The 19,540-nt window shown below is 42.4% G+C and overlaps 2 protein-coding genes across 2 annotated transcripts; one reads left to right on the forward strand and one right to left on the reverse strand.

Moving 5' to 3' along the window:
* Positions 1 to 150: 150 nt before the first annotated feature.
* On the reverse strand, positions 151 to 11,798 carry itgb3a (integrin beta 3a). Its single transcript, XM_061089699.1, has 15 exons — positions 11,710 to 11,798; positions 10,356 to 10,441; positions 9,879 to 10,083; positions 9,469 to 9,721; positions 9,172 to 9,334; positions 8,904 to 9,065; positions 8,724 to 8,819; positions 8,546 to 8,635; positions 8,320 to 8,454; positions 7,812 to 8,241; positions 3,295 to 3,517; positions 2,575 to 2,675; positions 2,226 to 2,345; positions 1,597 to 1,763; positions 151 to 1,412 (listed from the first exon to the last, which is right to left on the reverse strand). Exons 1-15 carry the CDS (start codon positions 11,774 to 11,776, stop codon positions 1,347 to 1,349), a joined length of 2,364 nt encoding a protein of 787 aa, XP_060945682.1. The 5' UTR covers positions 11,777 to 11,798; the 3' UTR covers positions 151 to 1,346.
* A 6,207-nt stretch (positions 11,799 to 18,005) lies between these two features.
* rprml (reprimo-like) lies at positions 18,006 to 18,341 on the forward strand. Its single transcript, XM_061090880.1, has one exon. It carries the CDS (start codon positions 18,006 to 18,008, stop codon positions 18,339 to 18,341), a length of 336 nt encoding a protein of 111 aa, XP_060946863.1.
* Positions 18,342 to 19,540: the final 1,199 nt, after the last annotated feature.

The following is a 19,540-nucleotide window of genomic DNA, read 5'->3' on the forward strand; positions in this document are numbered from 1 at the left end:
ACAGAGTAATTATTGGAGTTACAATCTCTGTTCAGATTTCTAAACTGATTGGATCTGAAACATTTAAATCTTTCACACTTCTGTACTTCTGCTCTTGATAAAGACTAAAATCAGTTTTGACATTTGTTGAAAATAACCAAACTGAGGAAGTCATGTTTTGTACATCTTTATGTTTCCCACGGATAAAGGAACAAGAGATAAACCAGTGTGCAAAAACAAACAAACACACAAAACAGACAGTGTATTTTTGTACCATGTCCTGAGAGGATCAGAGCTGTTCAACTAGAATACACCTCACACTGTAATAGTATTACCTCCCGTAAACATAAAGAGCTTAAGGAGTAAGCGCAAGTTTGTCATTCACAATTCCAACACAATGACACAATTTACAGTTCAGCAATGGCAGGACAAATCCCTATGTACAAATACAACAAATAGAAAAACAGCCCAACAAGCACAACAAGAGGTGGCGACGCAGTGATAAAGAAACATGTCATGTACCAATAAAGTTACCATTGCTGGTGTGCATTTCAAAAACAATATAGACCATAGGCATTGTAATGCAAGTCATTCTAAACACACGCTAGGTTCAACCATTACTATAAACTACTTTGTATTATAAAAAAGAGATGGTAATGTATATGAACGGCATTGGAGATTCAATAGTGCACATTTTAGTTATTCTAATAAACTTTGTTCTGAATGGTCTGATCACTGCCTTTTTTAATTCTGTGAAAAGAAAAGTTTAAAATAGGCTGCAGCTGCACTCTGACACAGAAAATAACCACATTTTAAAAAAAGAAGAAGAAGTGCTGAGAGAAGGCTGCCGACATCAACCCAACCATCTATACAAATATGTATATTGCTTATCCTGTGAGGGTCGCAGGAGGCCTGAGCCAATCCCTGCTGACATTGGACGGGGGGGCGGCGTACATCCTGGACAGGTCGCCAGCGTATCACAGAGCCAACACACAAACAAACAAACATACACATACAGACAAACAACCGTTCAAGCTCACATTCACACCTATGGGCAATTTAGAGCATCCAATTAACCTAACTCCAATGTGCATGTCTTTGGACTGTGGGAGGACCCGGACAGAACCCGCTCACTGGAGACATGACGGTGTAAAACAGATACTGAGGAGCATGCAACCCCTTCATGTGACTCATATTAACAGTTCTCATTATTTTTTATAAATTTCATCAGGCTGTTGACAGCAGTACTCCCTTTTCAGTTACAGTAGCTGGTCACATGACAGTGTAAGCTTCTTCCCGTCCATTTCTGTTCTGCTACATTCCATCTTTGTCACTGACCCCTGAGTGTTTCTCTTTCCATTTCGTCCTCACTTGCCTCGGTACGCCACGTTGGTGAAGGTGGAGGTGGCTCCCTTGTACAGAGGGTTGTTACCCTGGGAATTAAAACAGAAGTGAGACTGGCTTAATTCAAACTCACACTGAAGTCCCAGCTTTTTGAAGGGTTACGTCGACGCCCATCACAGGGCAGCCACATTCTGTTACAGTACTCCATTCATCCTTAAAGCAGGAGCAGTTAATGTATGTTATCATTATGTTCCAATTATGAATATTTCTCACCGTATCCCATTTGGCTTTGGCTCTCTCCTCCTCAAACCTGCCAAACTCTTTGCGATCGTGGATGGTGACCAGCAGCTTCCAGATGAGGAGGCCAACCAGGCCCAGTAGCAGAATGGCTCCGACCACCCCCATGAGCACAATCAGGAGGTCCGGGCCCTCGGGGCACTCTGAGAGAACAGAGCCAAAAAGATAGTTAATATCTAAAGCTGGTTTCCATGATATTTTCTTTTAAGGACACATTAAGTTAAGCAAACACTGCAGTACTCCGGTGTCAGACACTCTGCGGCACAACCAATGCACCATAGATGTATTGCATGAATGTGTGTGTGAATGGCAATAAACTGTACTGTAAAGCTCTTTTAGTGGTCATCAAGACAAGAAAAGCGCTATATAAATACAGACCATTTACAACAAGTCACTACACTGATGTATTTGGGTTTCTGTGGTGTGGCATAGCGTAGCTGTAGTTATCTGGCAGATGATGTGTTCTTTACCGAGGAGAATGTTATTAGATGCCCATACTGTTCCCCTGAAGCTTGCCAGATACAGACTGAAAACACATTCAAGAACAAACCATTCTGTCCTAATAATGTAACCATTAAGTTTGTGCACAGAAACTCAGACAGTACCTGGCTCTTTCACCACAAACAGAATGGATTTGCCACTTTCATCTTCGTAATACTGGAAGTGCTCCAAGCAGTCATTTTCGTCTTTGTATGAGCAATTCACTGCATTTGTGTTTTGGAGAACTGCGGGATAAAGATGAGAAGAAGAAACAGGGTAATGAAAATGATTTCAAGGTACGGTGAATTATCTTCAATATTTATTAGTACATTATAGTCTGTTGCCACTATGTGCAAAGAAAGGCTCCAGCCACTTTCAAACTTCTGCAAATATGATCAGAAAAACTGAATCATTTCTACAACACTCAGGGTTACACTATGAAAGTAAAGAAATTAGAGATTGTAGATTTCTCACCCAGTTTATCCACTACTCTGATCTCATCTTTGCAGATCCTGTTGCAGCTGTTGTCTGTGGTGTACTGTCCTCTCTTGAAGTGCTGACACTCAACACACGCTCTGTGGGTGAAAGAACAGAAATACTTAAGTGAGGGCCGAGGAGAAGGTTGATGTTCTCCAGCTGTACGTGAAACTACAACTAAATTTGTTGCGTACGTGTGAGGGAGTTGTTGGTTATCATCCTGGACTGTCAGTACATCAAGATAAAATAATACATTTTTGTGGCACGGCCTGAAGACGGCATAGTCAGATGTTTAGGAACAGGATAATAACAAAATCTTATCTGATGTCACCATCAGGTCAAGATAATCTCCCACATTTCATTGCATATCATGTTACAGTTTATTGAAAACTAGAGGATGAGTTCCATTATTTTTCTTTCTCTGGTAATTCATATGTCATGTGTTTTTTTAATCTAATGAGTTTAAATATTCCTGGTCTCCAAAGGACCAACCCTTTCCCTTTTGAGCTCTCCTTTTGCACCACCCTCGGATCAAAATGTCAACTTTGGATCTCATAAACTAATTCCATGGTAGACTGTATGAAATTTCTCAAGCACACTCACGCTCCCAGGGAAATAAACCCTTTGGCATTTCCTTTAGTCGAGTGCCAACCTCATGTTTATTCTCTCCATATCATAGATTCCAGAAGAAGGGACTCTTTGTGATGGAGAACTCACTTCTTTATGGTGCAGGAATCCGGACAGGTGGGGCACTTCTCACAGGTTGCTCCGTAGGCCCCGGGCTGAGTGCACTGACAGACCCCACACTCACAGTTCCCCCGGCCGGTGCACAGCAGACCAATGCTGGACATGCAGGTGTCAATGATTGTGCTGCAGTTACAGTTTTCTCCTTTCCAGCCGGCGTCACACTGGCAGTAGCCACAGCTACACTTCCCATGATCTGAAAGAATTAAGAAGGGCATGAGGATGTTGATAATAGTCACAAGATTTAAACATTACATCTTTATCTTCAGCATTATGGTTCTTGCTTTGGTCTCCCTGTGTGTTTCTCTGTGTTTGCATGTTGTCCACCTGTATTTGTGGGTTTTCCCGCGGTTACTCAGAACATGCAGATTTAACTGAAGACTCTAAATTGACCGCTGATGTGAATGTCAGAGCGACCCATTGTTTTGTCGGCCTTGCGAAAGACTGGCAATCAGTAAAGGGTGTAGGACGCCTCTCACCCAGTGTCTGCTGGGATTGGCTCCCGCCCCCATGCAACCCTCAAAGGATCAGCGATTCAGATAATGGATGACTGATAATCACACAGGTGAGGCCACGCAAACAAAGCTATTAACTACAAATTACTCAATTTGAAAAATGAATCAGAGTGTGTGTAATTTATTGTTTTGGGTGTGAACTGTGTCTGAGCTGTGTGTCTTAGGAAATCATACCTGTTGCCGCATTTGTTCATTAAGCAACATTTAATTGTTGGTTGGGGGGGCCTTAATGTTTATGAACTTATCTTTTATTTGTTACGTTTACAAATGAGGACCTTTGTTGTAAGCGATATAACTTTAATGACTCGGTACTGGTTCATTTAGAAAAACAAAACAACTAAGCACCCGTCTGGATTTTAAATAACAATGATCAACATCAGACGACAGTGGCCATAAATTTATGCTGCTTCATTTGGGTAATGAAAAAGTACTTTTAATAGCTGTAATTACGTAATCATTGTGGGCAGCTTTGTTTTTACAGAACATATTCTCTTAAAAACAATCAAATGTACTACATTACTTTGTGACTGTCTGTTGTTTAAGTGAAGTCTAATCTCAGACAGGAACATTAGAGGGAAATATCTCACAATCCTCCCCATTGTTCTACACTTTATTATTTCCACCCTTCTCATGACAGATGCATACCCACCCACACCCACACCCACACACACACACACACACACACACACACACACACACAAACACACACACAGGCGTTTCTCCATGACTTCAGAGGGCCTTACATGACTTATAATAATATCCTGCTTTCACCATAGTTACCACTTTCCTAATCCTAACCCTTACCCTTACCTAGTCCAAACCTTATCCTAACTTTAACTTTAAATTAACCTTATTATATGTCTTCATCTTAAATTCTCATGATTTTCTTTATAAGAATTTTCTTTTTGTTCCCATTAGGTAGAGAAGTAACAAATAATGTGACTGCGTGAACAGATTAAGGTCCCCACAACACGAGTAGTACCTGGACACACACACACACACTCACCCACACACACACACACACACACACACACACACACATACACATACACATCCTGAGGTAAGTGTAGAAAGCACAGAAGCAAGGTCCGTCAGTGTAGGAAGAGTTTTACAGCAGTGGAGCCATTTGTTGACAGAATCTGGAGGCACGCTTCTCTCCGTCGGGTCACAGAGAGCCGCGCGCCACATCAGCACATTAGAAACAAAGGCAGGACCCAAGAGACTACAGTGTTCTTTGCAATAAAACAAACAGGATTTGGCACTGGATGACTAAGAGCCAGGCGATGAGTCACATCCAAGCTGCTGGATCAGACTGGGGGAATCACTGGTCATGAAATATCGCAGAGGGTCCTATATGGTCCCTAATTCCAGGGCTCAAAACAAATCGTCCGTTGTTGAAACCTCGAGGAAAAAATTCCCCTGAGTCAACACGCAACAGCTTCTCGTTTGAACTGCGTTAAGAGCGGTGACAGGATCAGACTGTTTACTGGTGGTGGTGTCACTGGTTAATGGTTAACACGCTTACATGTAATGTTTGTCATAGCGTTGAGTAATCTCTCTTACTCAGTCTTAAAGATAGCAGCTGAGACGTGTAGAGAAAACCTTACAAGACCTTGTAATTATAACAATGGACATTTTTTAATAATATTAATTAATGAGAGTAAACTTCTATCTTTGCTGTCGTTATTTTAAAAGTTGATTCGCACACTTAAAGGAGAGTTTTTATCTTAGGTTCACATCGCCCTGCTCTGTGAGACTGTACAGTAATCCTGCCCATTAGTCACATGCCTTGGCTTTTAGAGAGGGAAAACGTCGGGGGGCCATGATAAACGAAGAGAAACGGGGAGAGAGACAGAAAAGTCAAACATTACACAGCTGGATTGAGAGAGACGGGAAATGGTGGAGATAGAGAAGTACTGAAGAGGGAAGAGTTTGGGCAAGTTGCCAGCACAGGAATGCAAACTTTCCTGTTCTCTCCGTGTCCTCATATTTATGAGCCCTGGGGCTGCGCTCGGCAGACTGTTGCTCCCTGGGCCTGCACCAGTCCCAGGGCTCCTCGGCAGGAGAAGAAATACACAGCCTCAGGGAGTATCCTAGACCTGGAGCTTTTTGTTGCTCCAGCCGAAACAACGGCATGACTGCACTGAGACACAGTGACTTAGCGGTCACAAATTGAGCTCTGTGGACTGACATCCGACAGTTATGATGTGTGTTGTTGTGTGGGTGATCAGGCCGGCACCGAAGCCCTGGGTTTCACCACTGCGTGACTCAAAACCTGTCTCTCAGGAAAACAACCTCCAAACTCCTCCTTGTTAAAGAAATTTGGCTTTCCATATCACATTTTATCGTCCAACTTCTCTGTAAGGTCATGGTGCACCCACAGGGAGAGCTTAGTGAGGCTGCGATGATTTAATACTATGCACTGCTTTGGTCTGTCTTGTCAAAGAATCATTCATGGAAATCACTGTGGAACAGAATTCAACTTTTATCTTGAGATTATCTCGTGGAAATTAAGAGCTCAACAAGTAAAAATCCCATTCATTTTCTGGATTGAAATGTACTTTTCACAAGCTATGAGGCCTGGAAAACAATTTCTGTTGCTCTGAATCAAATGTTTCATGCTCGATATTCATCTCGTAGATTTTCTTAAACGTCAATGGAGAAAATTGGAGGAAGCACTGTACTGTCACTGCTACTCTCTATTTACTATTGTGCTGTCATAAAGTTCAAAATAAGTGCAGGTCCTCTTCCAATGATTCAACTTGGTGGTATCTTTCCGACCCTCTAGTAATCACACACATCTTTCAAACTTGAAGAACCCGACATTTTAGAGTCCAAAATGAGATAATGCTGGTGACATCACTCATTATTCATCCGTTTTAATCGTTATTTTAATAGTTTGACAGTTTTCCTAGTTTGATATTCCTACACCGCCGTCCTTGCAATCACAGGCCCAAACTGCTCTTGCATTAAATTAACCAGTGACGCAGCAGATTAAAGTTTTATTGCTGTGATTGAGTAACTCTGCACTGAGCTGTACAGACTTGTAACGGAGAGAGATAGAGCACCGTGCTGCTGTGAGGGGTAAGAGCCCATCCATCAAACTCAGGCAGCAGTGACTGGGTGTGTTCTTCTCCGACTATCCTTTAATGGAGGAAACGTTACAAGTTTACAGGCCTGACAGAGAACAGGTCATTTACAAGCTTCACTGTTTATGCTCTGCAGTTGAATTGTGCAATTATTTACACGTCTTTTACAAGCAAGCAAAGAAGGCCATAATAATAATGTTGACCATTGATTTGTCAAGCTGAGTAACAGGAAACTATGTAAACTGGCAAAGATGTGTTTACAGACTGAGAGGGATGGAAAACAGACAGAGTGTGTTTCACTAAGACTGGATGACGTGTCCGAGGAGCAAAGAGTGATCAACAATGACACTATGTAACTCAGGGCCCCCCGGGCCAATCTGTGGGTTGGACACTGGAAATAATAATGTTAATTAAAAACCTATTTACAAGACGAAGAATATCTAGCAACAAATTATTTGTTTTTTTAAAATACAGCACTTTTGTTTGTTAAAAGTTGTGGGTCCCGGCTGTCAGTCAGGCCATTTTTCAGTGGAAATAATCTATTTATTAAAACTAATTGACCTGATGTATGATGAGGAAGACAATGATTTAAACTAAAAGACCTAAAGTGAATAAGTTATAAGTGTAGACAAAAGCTGGTCTATCCAATGCAATGCAGGTCCCCCAAACTTATCCTGCTTTAGGGTCCCCTGATGCAGCGGGCCGGCCCTCACTATAAGAAAGCATGATGAAGGAGAATTCTACTGGGGTAGAAATTGATTGCCAACCATTGCAACATGTTTTATGTTCAGATCCATGAGACAACCTCCCTATTTAGAATTAATGTTTGCAAAACTGCAGAGAAAAATACCGGTGATCTTGACAGAAAGAAATGCATCTTACTCACCGGAGCAAAGTGCCCCTTTGAAGCGCAAGCAGTTGAAGTCGTCACAATCGCAGTGCTTCCCCCACACCTGGCCAAACTCATTTGCGTGGCAGGAGCACTGGCCGCACAAGCAGTCGCCTCTCCCATTGCAGATTGGGCCGCCCGGCTTTTGGATGCAGTCAGCATCGTCTGACGGTCGGTTTTCCTCCAATGAGCACTCACAGACAGGGCCCAGACGACCCGGGTGACACTGGCACACACCACACTCGTAGGTGCCGTTACCGTTGCTGCAGTGTGGGCTGTTGGCTTCTACATCTGCCTCACATTTGCAACCGCAATCGATATCCACCGTGACCTCCAGGGCATCCTTGAAGCCGAGGGGTTTGATGGTAAAAGTGCTGCTCTTCTCCTTGGGGCAGCCCTGCACCTTAGCCTCCACGCTGAATGACACCTGAAGAGGAGGACATATGTCTCTGTGCATAGCTTTGTGCAGATAAAAGACATGGGACATTACTCAGCGAACACGTACCGTGTCTCCAATGTTGAGGCCAGTACAGGACTTGAGTCCGACGGTGACCTCTCCGTTGAGGCATGTGGCATTGAAGGAGAGTTGCAACTCCTCTGGGACTCCCACCAGCTCCAGTTGCACTGTAGCGCGAATTTTCTGCACAACATAAAGTCATCAATCACACTTCATGTAGTTAGTTGTATGACACAAATGAAATAACAGACCTCAATTCTCTCACTCTCCTTACCGCATAAGCCTCCCGAATGAGATCAATAACATTCCCAGAGTCGGCGGATAGAACTCCCACTGTTGTGCCTGGGATGAGCTTACTGAACTCCTGTAATAACAACATGAGTTTGAATTTTTTTAAATGACAAAAGCTTAAATAAACTTATGCTGCGGCACAAGAAGAGCCGTTTATTCACCTTGTAGAGTGGCTGCACCAGGTCGGTTACAGCAAATATTAAATTGATGTTGTTTTCAGCCATTTTCTCATGCATGAGCGCCAAGGAGGGATAGTCCTGCAAGACACAGGACACAAATAATCTTGACTGAAATAGAAACCCTCTGTGAATTACTGAAATAACTTAAATGTATGCCTTTACCAGCACAGTAGATTGGTTATAAATGTTGTCATTATCAAGATGACACTGTCCATCATTGGGCTGCACTATGCCAGCTATACGCCCGTCCAGTGCAATGTGAGTTACGGCATCTGTGGTGAAAACCAGTAGGTGTGAGGCATCCGGACGCCAGCCGATTTTCTCCTTATGACGATGGACAAAGAAAAGAGTCAAGTAAACACTCAGTGCTGCACAACATTATGAATGTGGTTGTTTCTCTTTTCTCTTGAACAATTGACATTTTTCATACCTTGCACACCACGGCCTGCATGATGGCATCAAATCCACCCTCTGGAGCATCTCTATTTCTAGACACCTGCTGCTTCGCCACCTCCTCAGTGAAGCGTGCTACCTGCTCTGTCAGTGGCAGCACATGCCTGAACCCGAACTGAGGCTCGCATGTCTGACTTATACTGCATATATTGAATAGATGAGGCAAGGGAAAGAGAGGAAAAAGAACGCATTCTAAATTGTTGAACAAGTCTTATCAGAAAATCAGAAAATCTCCACCTCAGTTCCATTTCCGCCTTGGAACCCCCCCACCTACCCATAGCAAGGGTTTGCAACCGCCTCCGGAGGATAAGTGTACATGTAAGGGGAAATGGTTTTGTCCACAAAGGCTCCGAAGCCCATGCGTAGGTTGCTTGTGGTCTTGCCCATGGTCTCGGCAAGCTCATTGCCCAGCGTGAGAAGGCGGGCCAAGTCATCCTTCATTGAATACGAAAGATCCATAAGATAGTAGAGGTCCACTGGGTAATCCTCCACCTGTTTCACTGACACAGTGAAACGCTTGGAATCGCCTCAGAGGGAAGAAATTACAGGCAGGAGATAAGTGACAGAGGATCAAACACTGCAGATGGTGATAGTAATGGCACCATTGCATGTATCTTGTTGTCTAAGGTTGTAAGTGCCTGGCTCTATTGTTATTTCTGGTATTGAGGATGTGTGTAAACGCACCTGGTCTTAGTACAATGTGAAGTTTCTGCGGCCGTATCTGAGTGACATCATCAGCTGTGCCAGAGGCCTTGCTGCTGAGCGGAAGATCCTCCTGAATATGAAGTTGGCTGGAGGGAAACTCCAGATTGGATCTCATGCAACCTCCATCCACCAGATTCTCCGGCGTGTCGCAGCGGGACACACTGGATCCTCCCACTCCAAACGACTTCAATAATAAAAAGTAAACACATCCAATCTATTCAGCACTCGAGACATTGACGAGTTAGCTTTTTAGGTTAACTGTTTTTCTATCCTACAGCTGGTTTAGGTATCTCCTGAGTACAGGGGCCCCATGGTGAGTCATTACGAAGCAGTACTGTATAAACATGTTGAAGAATCAGCATGAACTGCTGGGAGAGGAGGTTTCTGTCACAACTTGCTGCGATGATGGATGGAAGGGAGAAGCTACTGGATGTTGTGTGTGTGTGGTGCTCGTACCTCCTGGTAGCACCATGCACAGCTGGGGTGAACAGCCAAGCACTGCTGACAAGTGGTGGCTCCTCGTGATGAGCAGATGCTGGAGCCTGGGAAAGATCACGTCCGTCAACATTTGTTTTTTTTAACTGTTGCTGAGCTGAGGCAACTCTGCCCAACTTCCTTCAACGCTGACACCAGCGCGACCACACATGTTCACACATCTACTGCTTGGTGAAGTCACAGTGCAGCTCACTCTTTACAGTAATACTCCTTATGCCTTCCAAAACTTATTTAACTGTTTTTGTTTCCCCTATCATTTTGCAACCTTTAAATTCATATTGCTTTAAACTCCAAAATCTAAGGTCATCCATTTCATTGTATTTTAATTAAGTCTCATGTCTTCTAATAGCACCTCCTCTCTTTCCTAATGATTATACCCAAACCTTTAGGACTTTGCGGTGCAGGTCTTTACCTGATCTGCCACAGGTTGTGTTTTTAAACAGATTCAGCACTTATACTCACCTACTGCACTGAAGCCTAGTCTCACTTTGGATAAAAGTGACATGTAAACACGTCAAAATCTTCATTTGATGCCAGTCAACACACTAATTTAATCCAAACCCTTTTCTATGTGTTATCTTGTGTGGCCTATGGGTGTGGCTCACTAGAGTGAAACACACAGTCACTACTGCTAATTCACTTTGATAAAATCATACATTAAATTAAATATGGAGCAAAAACAGCAATCTGACAGAATACATGTATTAAATTATACATAATAACACTTGGATTGCTACCGGAAATCATGTAAGCGCAATTCAGCTACGCCTTCAAGGGCCCCTGAGGTAAACAGGCCCATAAGACTGAGCAGACAGCACAGTGTGTGTACACGATTTCTGTTTCACATGTGTATACATGATTTATGATATATAACTAGATAGAATAGTCTATCACCGTGTTATATTTATGCAGTTAGGTTTTGACATAATTGAAAACAAGTCACAATCCACATGAAACCACCCATTGAATACCTGGTGAGCATTCTGAGTTATAAAGTAATCATTAGAAGAGACATGTAGATTTTCCCGTGAAGGAATTCTACCTGGACAAATCCACATCCTGACCATATAAGGAAAAGGTGGCGAAAGCTCCATGAAGCGCAAATACAACCAAACAGTTCAACTAACAGGGACTGATTCAGTTTTAGAACATACTAAAAACCGTGATCATCATTTATCACACTGTTTCCTTCAAAGAAAGCACACAACAAGTCGAGAAGGAAAACACCCTCGGTCTGCCTGAGCAGGTGAAAGTTTCTCTGTAAAGAAAAAATCCTCCTCAGAATAAACATGATACCAACACAAAAACATCTTACTGAAAACTTCCGCAGCGGAGGAGAGCAGCAGAAGCAGCAGCAGTGGACGGAGAGTCAAAGTTCCCATGGCTGAGGAGTAACGGAGCGCAGCCGACCTGAGTTGCTTGTGAGTTGCCTGTGGGCTCGTCCTGCGCTTTTCCTCATTCTTTCCTTGACTTGACTAAACTCGTGTTGGGTCATAGCTGCGGCTCTGCCTCAAACACCAGCCCCTCCGAGCCGTCAGTCTGCCGGGGAGCAGAGGCAGGAGCATGCTGAGACTCGCCTCTCCGTGCTATGATGATGACCTTATACTAATTTCTAATGAATACATTAAAAAAAACACTTCGTTGCACAAAAACAACGAAAAACCGCTTCCTTCTCTATACTGTAGAAGGATTTCACATAATGCATCTTATGCAATATGTATTTAGTCATCATATTCACCATGTCACCTGCTGTGCAATAACCCTCATATTCATCATACCATTTAAATACACATTTATTATTTACAGTAATTATCTACATCACTGCTATAACCCACCCTCCTAACCTCAACCAGTGTTTACTTATATTTATCTATCTATCTATATATAAATATATATATATAATGAAGTTCATGAATCTTGAATCTTAATAAGTGAAAGAAGATTCACTTAACCGGAATAAAACTCAATTTGTGATGTCCATTTTTCTGCACTTTTGCTTTACACTCAAGTTACAGATAAACTAGTGCTTCTCACACCGTTCAGGAAAAGAAGTCCAAAGTCCACTTACATCCTGTTGAATACAAAATAAAACTGCTTTGCATGTCACCCTGTCCTCTAATGGGCTGAAAACAGAACAACATAACAGTTAATAAAGGTTTCAAATCATGTAAGTGGAAGATCTGCCACGAAACTCCATTTAAAACTCTGAGCTCAATAAATGATTGAGCACAGAAACCTCAAGAATGCAACACTAAGTTGTGGAGTTGTGAGAGAAGGACCCCTAGTGGGGAGAACAAATTATTACGATAGGATAAATACAATGATGAGAAGCAGTTGTGATCAGGGCCCTTCGGCTTTGGAGCGATCCTCCTGAGAAGATAAGACTCAGAGTCAGAGAGTTCTTTTAAATCACTTCTTAAAACCCATTCTTCTAGATTTGCTTTCAAGTGATGTTGTCTTTTTGGATCATCTTTCTATCATTTTCTTATCACCTTTATTTTATGTATCTAATTCTTTTTATTGTCCCTCTACTGCCTTTATGTGATCAAGTTTGCATGTGACATTTTTTATGACCACCTCGATGATGATGCCTGGGCCTTCCTTTCACATTGCTTACTGCCGATTGTCATTTCTCTTGTATTTGCCTTTTGCGGTTCCATATAAATAAGGTTTATTATTATTATCATCAGTGGTTTGTCGATTCTACAGGGTTTAAAGAGACAATCTCTGTCGCATAATGTTGCTGTGTTACATCTCATCTTCACTAAATGTATGAGTCTGATAAGTTACCGCAACAGAAAACCTCTCCCGGTTTCGATGAATGATGGAGAAGCTTCTAACACAGGAGGAGGGTGAAGGGATAAAAAGAAAATGAGGCAGAAAATAGGATAAAAGCTCAGATTGCTCTAGAGAAATGAACTTTTGGGAAATGTGTGTGGTGCTGGTTTGTGTGTGTGTGTGTGTGTTTGCGGTGAGTTTCAGAAAGCAGCACATGATGCTTCTTATCGCTCACTTGGCCATTTATTGAATCTTTATCCATTTGCCCTGATCTTATTCTCCAGATGGTTGCTAAGTTACTGCCACCCGTGTCCAAGAATTGCGGCTAGGAGAAATGACAGAAATAAGTAGAAAAGCTATAATAGTCAACTGTACTGCTGGCATTAAGCTTTCAGTGTGGGCGGATGGTGCAGGTAATACACTGTGGGCAATAAAAAAACCCTCTCCAGTATTGACTGATTGGGATCTATTGGTTCCAACGACTCCTGCGTAGACCACCCCCACAGATGAATGGCCTTTTGGGAAGGGCATAGCGCCAGTTGTCCTGTATAAAAAGCCAGAGACTGGGTCAGAAGGCGGCCAATTAAGACCAAAGGCGTAGCGAGAAGAGGAGGGGTGGAGGATGTAAGGGGGATGGAGGAGTCCTGACCTGTGCCGAGAGCCAATACCACAATACACTCAGACAAAATCTGTGTTTGGTTAAGTACGGCTGGTTTCCCCCTTTCCTGCTTTGCCGAGTGGATGGGTCGTCTGGGTAGATATGAGTTTTGCTCGGGTGAAGGGTTCGCTGGCTTATGAAATGTGCCCTGGAGTCACTGACATTAATGGACAAAGTGTATTTGTGTTATGATGCTTCGCCTTTTGGCCCTGCCTCCTCCTCCTGCTCCCTCTCCGGATCTGCAGTTTAAATTCTCTCAGGGGAAAAACGGCTCATATGCGAGAGAGACTAAAAAATATATAAATAAACTGCGACCACACAAGGGAAAGAAAGAGGGCAAGAGGGGCATTTCTGTTCTTGTGTTTTTTTAATTGCAGTTTATCCAGACTTCAGAACTATGAGAAGTCTAATGAAGCCTGTTGTTTAATATAGAAAAGAAGAAAAATAACGGAGAAGGCACAAAGAAAACAAACTGGTCAAAGCAGTAAATGGAGGATATAAAGTACAGATGATTGTGTCCTGCGTTATACTGTGGAGTGAGGGAGATGTCTGTACTCAGGGCTGAGCTTTCTTTAGTTAGTTTGTAATGTGTATCTCAAACTAATTTGCCCCAGCCAGTCAAACAGACGAGCTGCAGGTACACATTTTAAAGGAGGTCTAATAATAAATATCTATATCCCTGTGCAAACCAAAGCAATGAAGCCATTACCTCCTTAAAATAACATTAATGACTGATGTTTGCTTAGCTGTGGGTTGACGTGGAGCATCTCTCTGCTGTGGCATCGCATCCCTGCAATTAATGACTGTGTTTACATCGATGTGATTAAGAGCCCGAAATGTAATAAAACCCTCAAGGACACAACACGGCCTCTAACCCTTTCCTCCGCATCGTGCAGAACTGGATTTCTTCAAAAGTAATAGCCAAAAGGCACTTTTTTGTAATACGCAGTGACTTCAAGGTGCACTTACACTCCTTACCAGCACAACACAAACACAAACACACTCTGCACACACACACACACACACACACACACACACACACACACACACACACACACACACACACACACACACACACACACACACACACACACACAGTGGATTCCATGCTACCCTGTGTCTGCTTTGATAAGATAATCTGTTAATTGAAGGGAGGGAACTTGTGAGGAAAGTCTGTACACTAAGGGCTCAGGATGATGATGGTGATGGTGATGGTGATGATGATGATGGGCAGAGGGGAGGTGGGTGGGGTCAAACGCCTCTTCCTTGTTGCTAGGGATGTCTTCACTTAGTTTGGGTTGCTAGGCTGCCAATTCCCTCATGTTAAGTGGAAAAGTCCCCCCTCCCCTCCTCGCTCTCTCTGTCTCTCTCCCTCTCCTCCGTCCAGGCACCTCATCCCCCCCTCCCTCCTTCTCCTCTAAACCAAAATAACTTCACCAACCATCTGTCACTGGGCTCACAGGTCTACTGTTGCTTAGGAACAAGTCAGACACTCGCATGTCTATATGCATCCACAAATGAATATATCTTCATATTCCGCTATATATTGACAATAACCACTTGTTAGAGATGCACCTCTGCCAGTGGCCGCTACATCCAATGAAATGTGTGGCATTCGCAACCAGTTTAGAGCTTGTGACATTCCACTGAGATGATGGAATTCACAGGTTCAGCAACAGGTTCTTCAGTTTTCAGCTTTTAAAGGGAAAAACTTCTTGAAAGTGAAACACATTTTCTAAAAAACGATATTGATAATTAGTTCTAAAGAGTAACATTTTCTTTGAGGTTTCCAATTTGCATTAAATTTCTCCTCATTTGTCAATTCTCTGAAGTTTAAGCCTCAGATGCATTGTTTTTTTTTTTACTGTAGCCAAGGATTTACATATTGACAGAGAGATGAAGTGCAAACTATTCTCCATAATCGCCCTGCAGTGAATAATAGAGCCAAATCCCATTTCACAGCATCGATTCACATGCTGCCAATTAATTTACGGCAAATCCGTCTGCGGAGGAGATTATTTGATTTTATTGTACACACAAAGAACACACAGTACAATGCTCCTTGTTGTGTCTTATGGAAGGTATTTGTGGCCGGAGCTAATCATTGTTTGTGCACATGCTCGTCAGTTGCCGGCTGAAAGCTGCTTACCCAGACATACGGAGCGTGTCTAACAAATTGAATCTCATGGCCTTTGTTTTTAGACAAACAGCAGATTAATGTGACGGCCTCCACTGTCAGAGCTTGAGGAGTCATTTCAAAATCAAGCTGTCTAAGTTCATCCCAATTGTTGACATTTTCTCCATACACGTGAAGCGAAGGGATTAGGATAAAATCTGAAAAGACAAATTCAATGTTTAATTACATGATATTTATAGTCTGGGGGACAACATACGTAATCCTTTGGTGATGTAATTAGATAATACATATTAAATTGGTTCCCAGTCAGCCCAAATTTGCTTTTAGTTTTTAATTTCCTTATACAACCCTTTCTTCCTCCTTTCTTGCTGCATTTACAACTTCATAAAGATATGCACTGACAGTCTCTTAAATTGGAAATCTCAAAGCACAAATGGAAATCACATCTGTCACTTTGTTTTCATGCACCACTAAATTGTCTCTTGGGTAATTTTCAAACCCAGCGGGCAAGTTTCCATCTATCAAGTACAAAACTGTCTCCATGTCTAATTGTGTGAAATAGACGCAACAAAAGAAGTGAGTATTTTTCAACGAGGGAATGAATGCAAATCAACTTAGCGGTAATAAAATCAGTTATTTTAAAACTACAAGTAGGACTGATTGTGACAAATTAGCCGCTATTATATTATAGAGGAGCAACTGTTGGATGGAGTAAATCATCACTGCTATTTCTGTCATTAAAACACTGACAACATAAAATTAAAACTAACAATGCATAAGGAGGCAAGTGAGTGCATGAAAAATAAATGGCATCATTTAGATGTCTATATATATATATATATATCTATAGGTACAAAGCACCTTTAAGACCAAGTGATAACGTTGTCTAATAAAAATAGAGCTTCAGTGCTTCTCAGGAGTTTCATTTCAGCTGCTGCCGAGGAAAGGAAGCAGCAGGCGCAGTGAAGCCAATATTTCGGATAAATATTTGCCATGGTTCAATCATAGTTTATTAATTCATACCTTCATTTAAAGTTGCTGTGTTTGGTCTACCTCTCAAGGCGCCTATATATAAATCATAGGGACAGTTTCCTCAGCAACCTGCAGTAAACTCGCCTGTCAAAGTTTTAATTGTCTTTCAGAGCAGATAGAAATCTGCCTCTCATAGTTATTCTTACTGAAATGAACGTTTTCTGAACACTTTCATGAGAAGCCATTCAAATTAATGTATGTCTGAGTCAATATTGATTCAAGGCATTATTGATGTGCATAAATTAACCTATATCTGTGAAGAACACACTTCAAAATATCCACATTCATGAACCATGTGGCCTCATTCCTCCTTGAAAGCCAATATTTTGAATTAAAAAAACATTGACAGGGAGTAGCACTTGTTTGAAATTCATTAACTTTTTGAAGGTTTTTTAGGAAACACTTTGCCTCCTGAAAGAAAGAATAGGTGAAGAAGAATAATGCCAGATTACTACTTCAAATGAATATATATATATATTTCATTTTATGTCTGTATCTTTTGTACATCTGAGGAGCGGCGCATTATCTCTGGCCAGCCGACTGCCTCCTCCAGTGATATAGTGGTGTGGTCCACAGGGAGCTCATCATCACTTTAAAACGCACCAGAGACTTGGCACAAAAGAAGCGCTCGCAGGCGAGCACGGGGACTGTCTGTCTCTTATTACATCAGAGGGGGGGACACGTTTTGCACCTCGCTCGCCGTGTAAGAGGACTCACCCAGAGCCGGGAACACATGGAATCTGAGTTGTAGAAACTTACTTTGAGTTGCACCTGTAACTGCGGAGAACGGTCCAGTGATGCGGATGCGGTCATTGCGCTGCGGAGCTGTGCAAAACCTCGATGCTTGACTGTGAATCTGGAATTTAAAGGCGTTTGTTTTTTCGCTAATTTCCCTCTCATCACTGTCTGAACAGTCACATGACGCAAAGTTTTGCTTGGAGTGCAGGTTGGTGAGACCGTGCGCCTGACAAGTGGAGTCTTATTTGCTGATCACTCGCAAGGAATCATGAACGTCTCCTTCTTCGACGTGACCCAGGGCGCACTGTTGAACGGGAGTCAGACCCTCGCCGGAACTCTGGCCACGTTCTACGGGAACGGCACCAGCAGCGTGGTGACCGGCGACGGCGGAGGGTCGCTGGTGCTGCTGCAGGAGGAGCGCAAACTCTTTGTCATGCGGGTGGTGCAGATCGCGGTGCTGTGCGTGCTGTCGCTCACCGTCATGTTCGGTATATTTTTCCTCGGGTGCAACCTGATGATCAAGTCGGAGAGCATGATTAACTTCCTGGTGAAGGACCGCAGACCCTCCAAAGACGTGGAGACGGTCATGATCGGCCTCAGCTAGAACAGGAGGAGCAGGTGCAGCGGGGAAGTGATGGAGCGGGGAGTCGTGGATGAAGATCAGGTGCACATTTCCAACCGCTGCTCAAGATCTGCATCAGCATGTACTTCAGAGACGTTCTCCCTGAGCCCCGGTGAGGACAAATATGCAAAAACTTCACTTTTGCTTCCGAAAAGGACCACAGGAAACGGGTCCAGCGACAAATGTCCGTGCGTAAAGTTTGTGCGTAAAAGACAGCCAATTGTTTACACGTGGGCCGGTCTGTTGAATCTTTGGAGTGAATTTAATATTGCCAACTTGAACAAAGTGACGAAATGTTTACAAGCTGTTACCTCATTTTTTTGTGAAGTTAGTTCCCTTTGGTTTTGTAAATTTGAAATGATTGTTCATGAATGTTTTTTAACTGTCAAAAAGCATGATTGTGAATTCGTATAGTTCCACGCATCTGCCAGTGTTCTCCGTGGACTTGATGGATATATGGGTAATCGCTATACAAAGTATTTTTCTCGGTCTCGTTTGGTAACTACTGAACTCTTGCACGTTTTCCAACAGACTCCATCTCAGCTTTATGGAGTGGTTCTGGTCCTTCTTGGCATGCTCGCTAATTGATCTGTAGTGATTTTTGGACCTGTTTTGCACTTTTGAAATCACTGATGCTGCATGAATTATTTTGTACCAAAAAAAACTTTAACTTGAAATTGCAGCATGCAATTAAATCTCTGAAATGACCATATCAATCTTATCTCTGTCATCTGTTAATGAACATGATACACATCACGTCAACTTAACCATGTGTGCAGACATTTCTGTGAGGTCTTTTTTTTAGACAATTTTGTCCGCAATGTGTTTTTTCTCAAATACTGTGTTAAAAGTGAATGACTTAACTCAATTATTACTAATTTTCAAACTATGAATTTGATTCAAAACTAATGAAAGTAGACTTTTCTCTCACCATCTCATCAAGTCAGATTTTCATTTGCACAAGATGAAAGCAGTGAATCCAGGGTTGCATTTCGAAATGATTAGATATCTTATTAATGTTAAATAAATTATATGAAATTATATTACCCAGTGCTATGAAGACAAAAATGGCACAATCACTCTTAAGTACAGAATGAGCAGCATATTGTCGAGCTCATATTGGTTCCACAGCATTTAATCTGCTCGCTCTGGAGAGTGACCAGCTGAATTCCACACACCTT

The sequence above is a fragment of the Limanda limanda genome, chromosome 17 (assembly GCF_963576545.1).
Source record: "Limanda limanda chromosome 17, fLimLim1.1, whole genome shotgun sequence".
Classification (NCBI taxonomy): Eukaryota; Metazoa; Chordata; class Actinopteri; order Pleuronectiformes; family Pleuronectidae; genus Limanda; species Limanda limanda.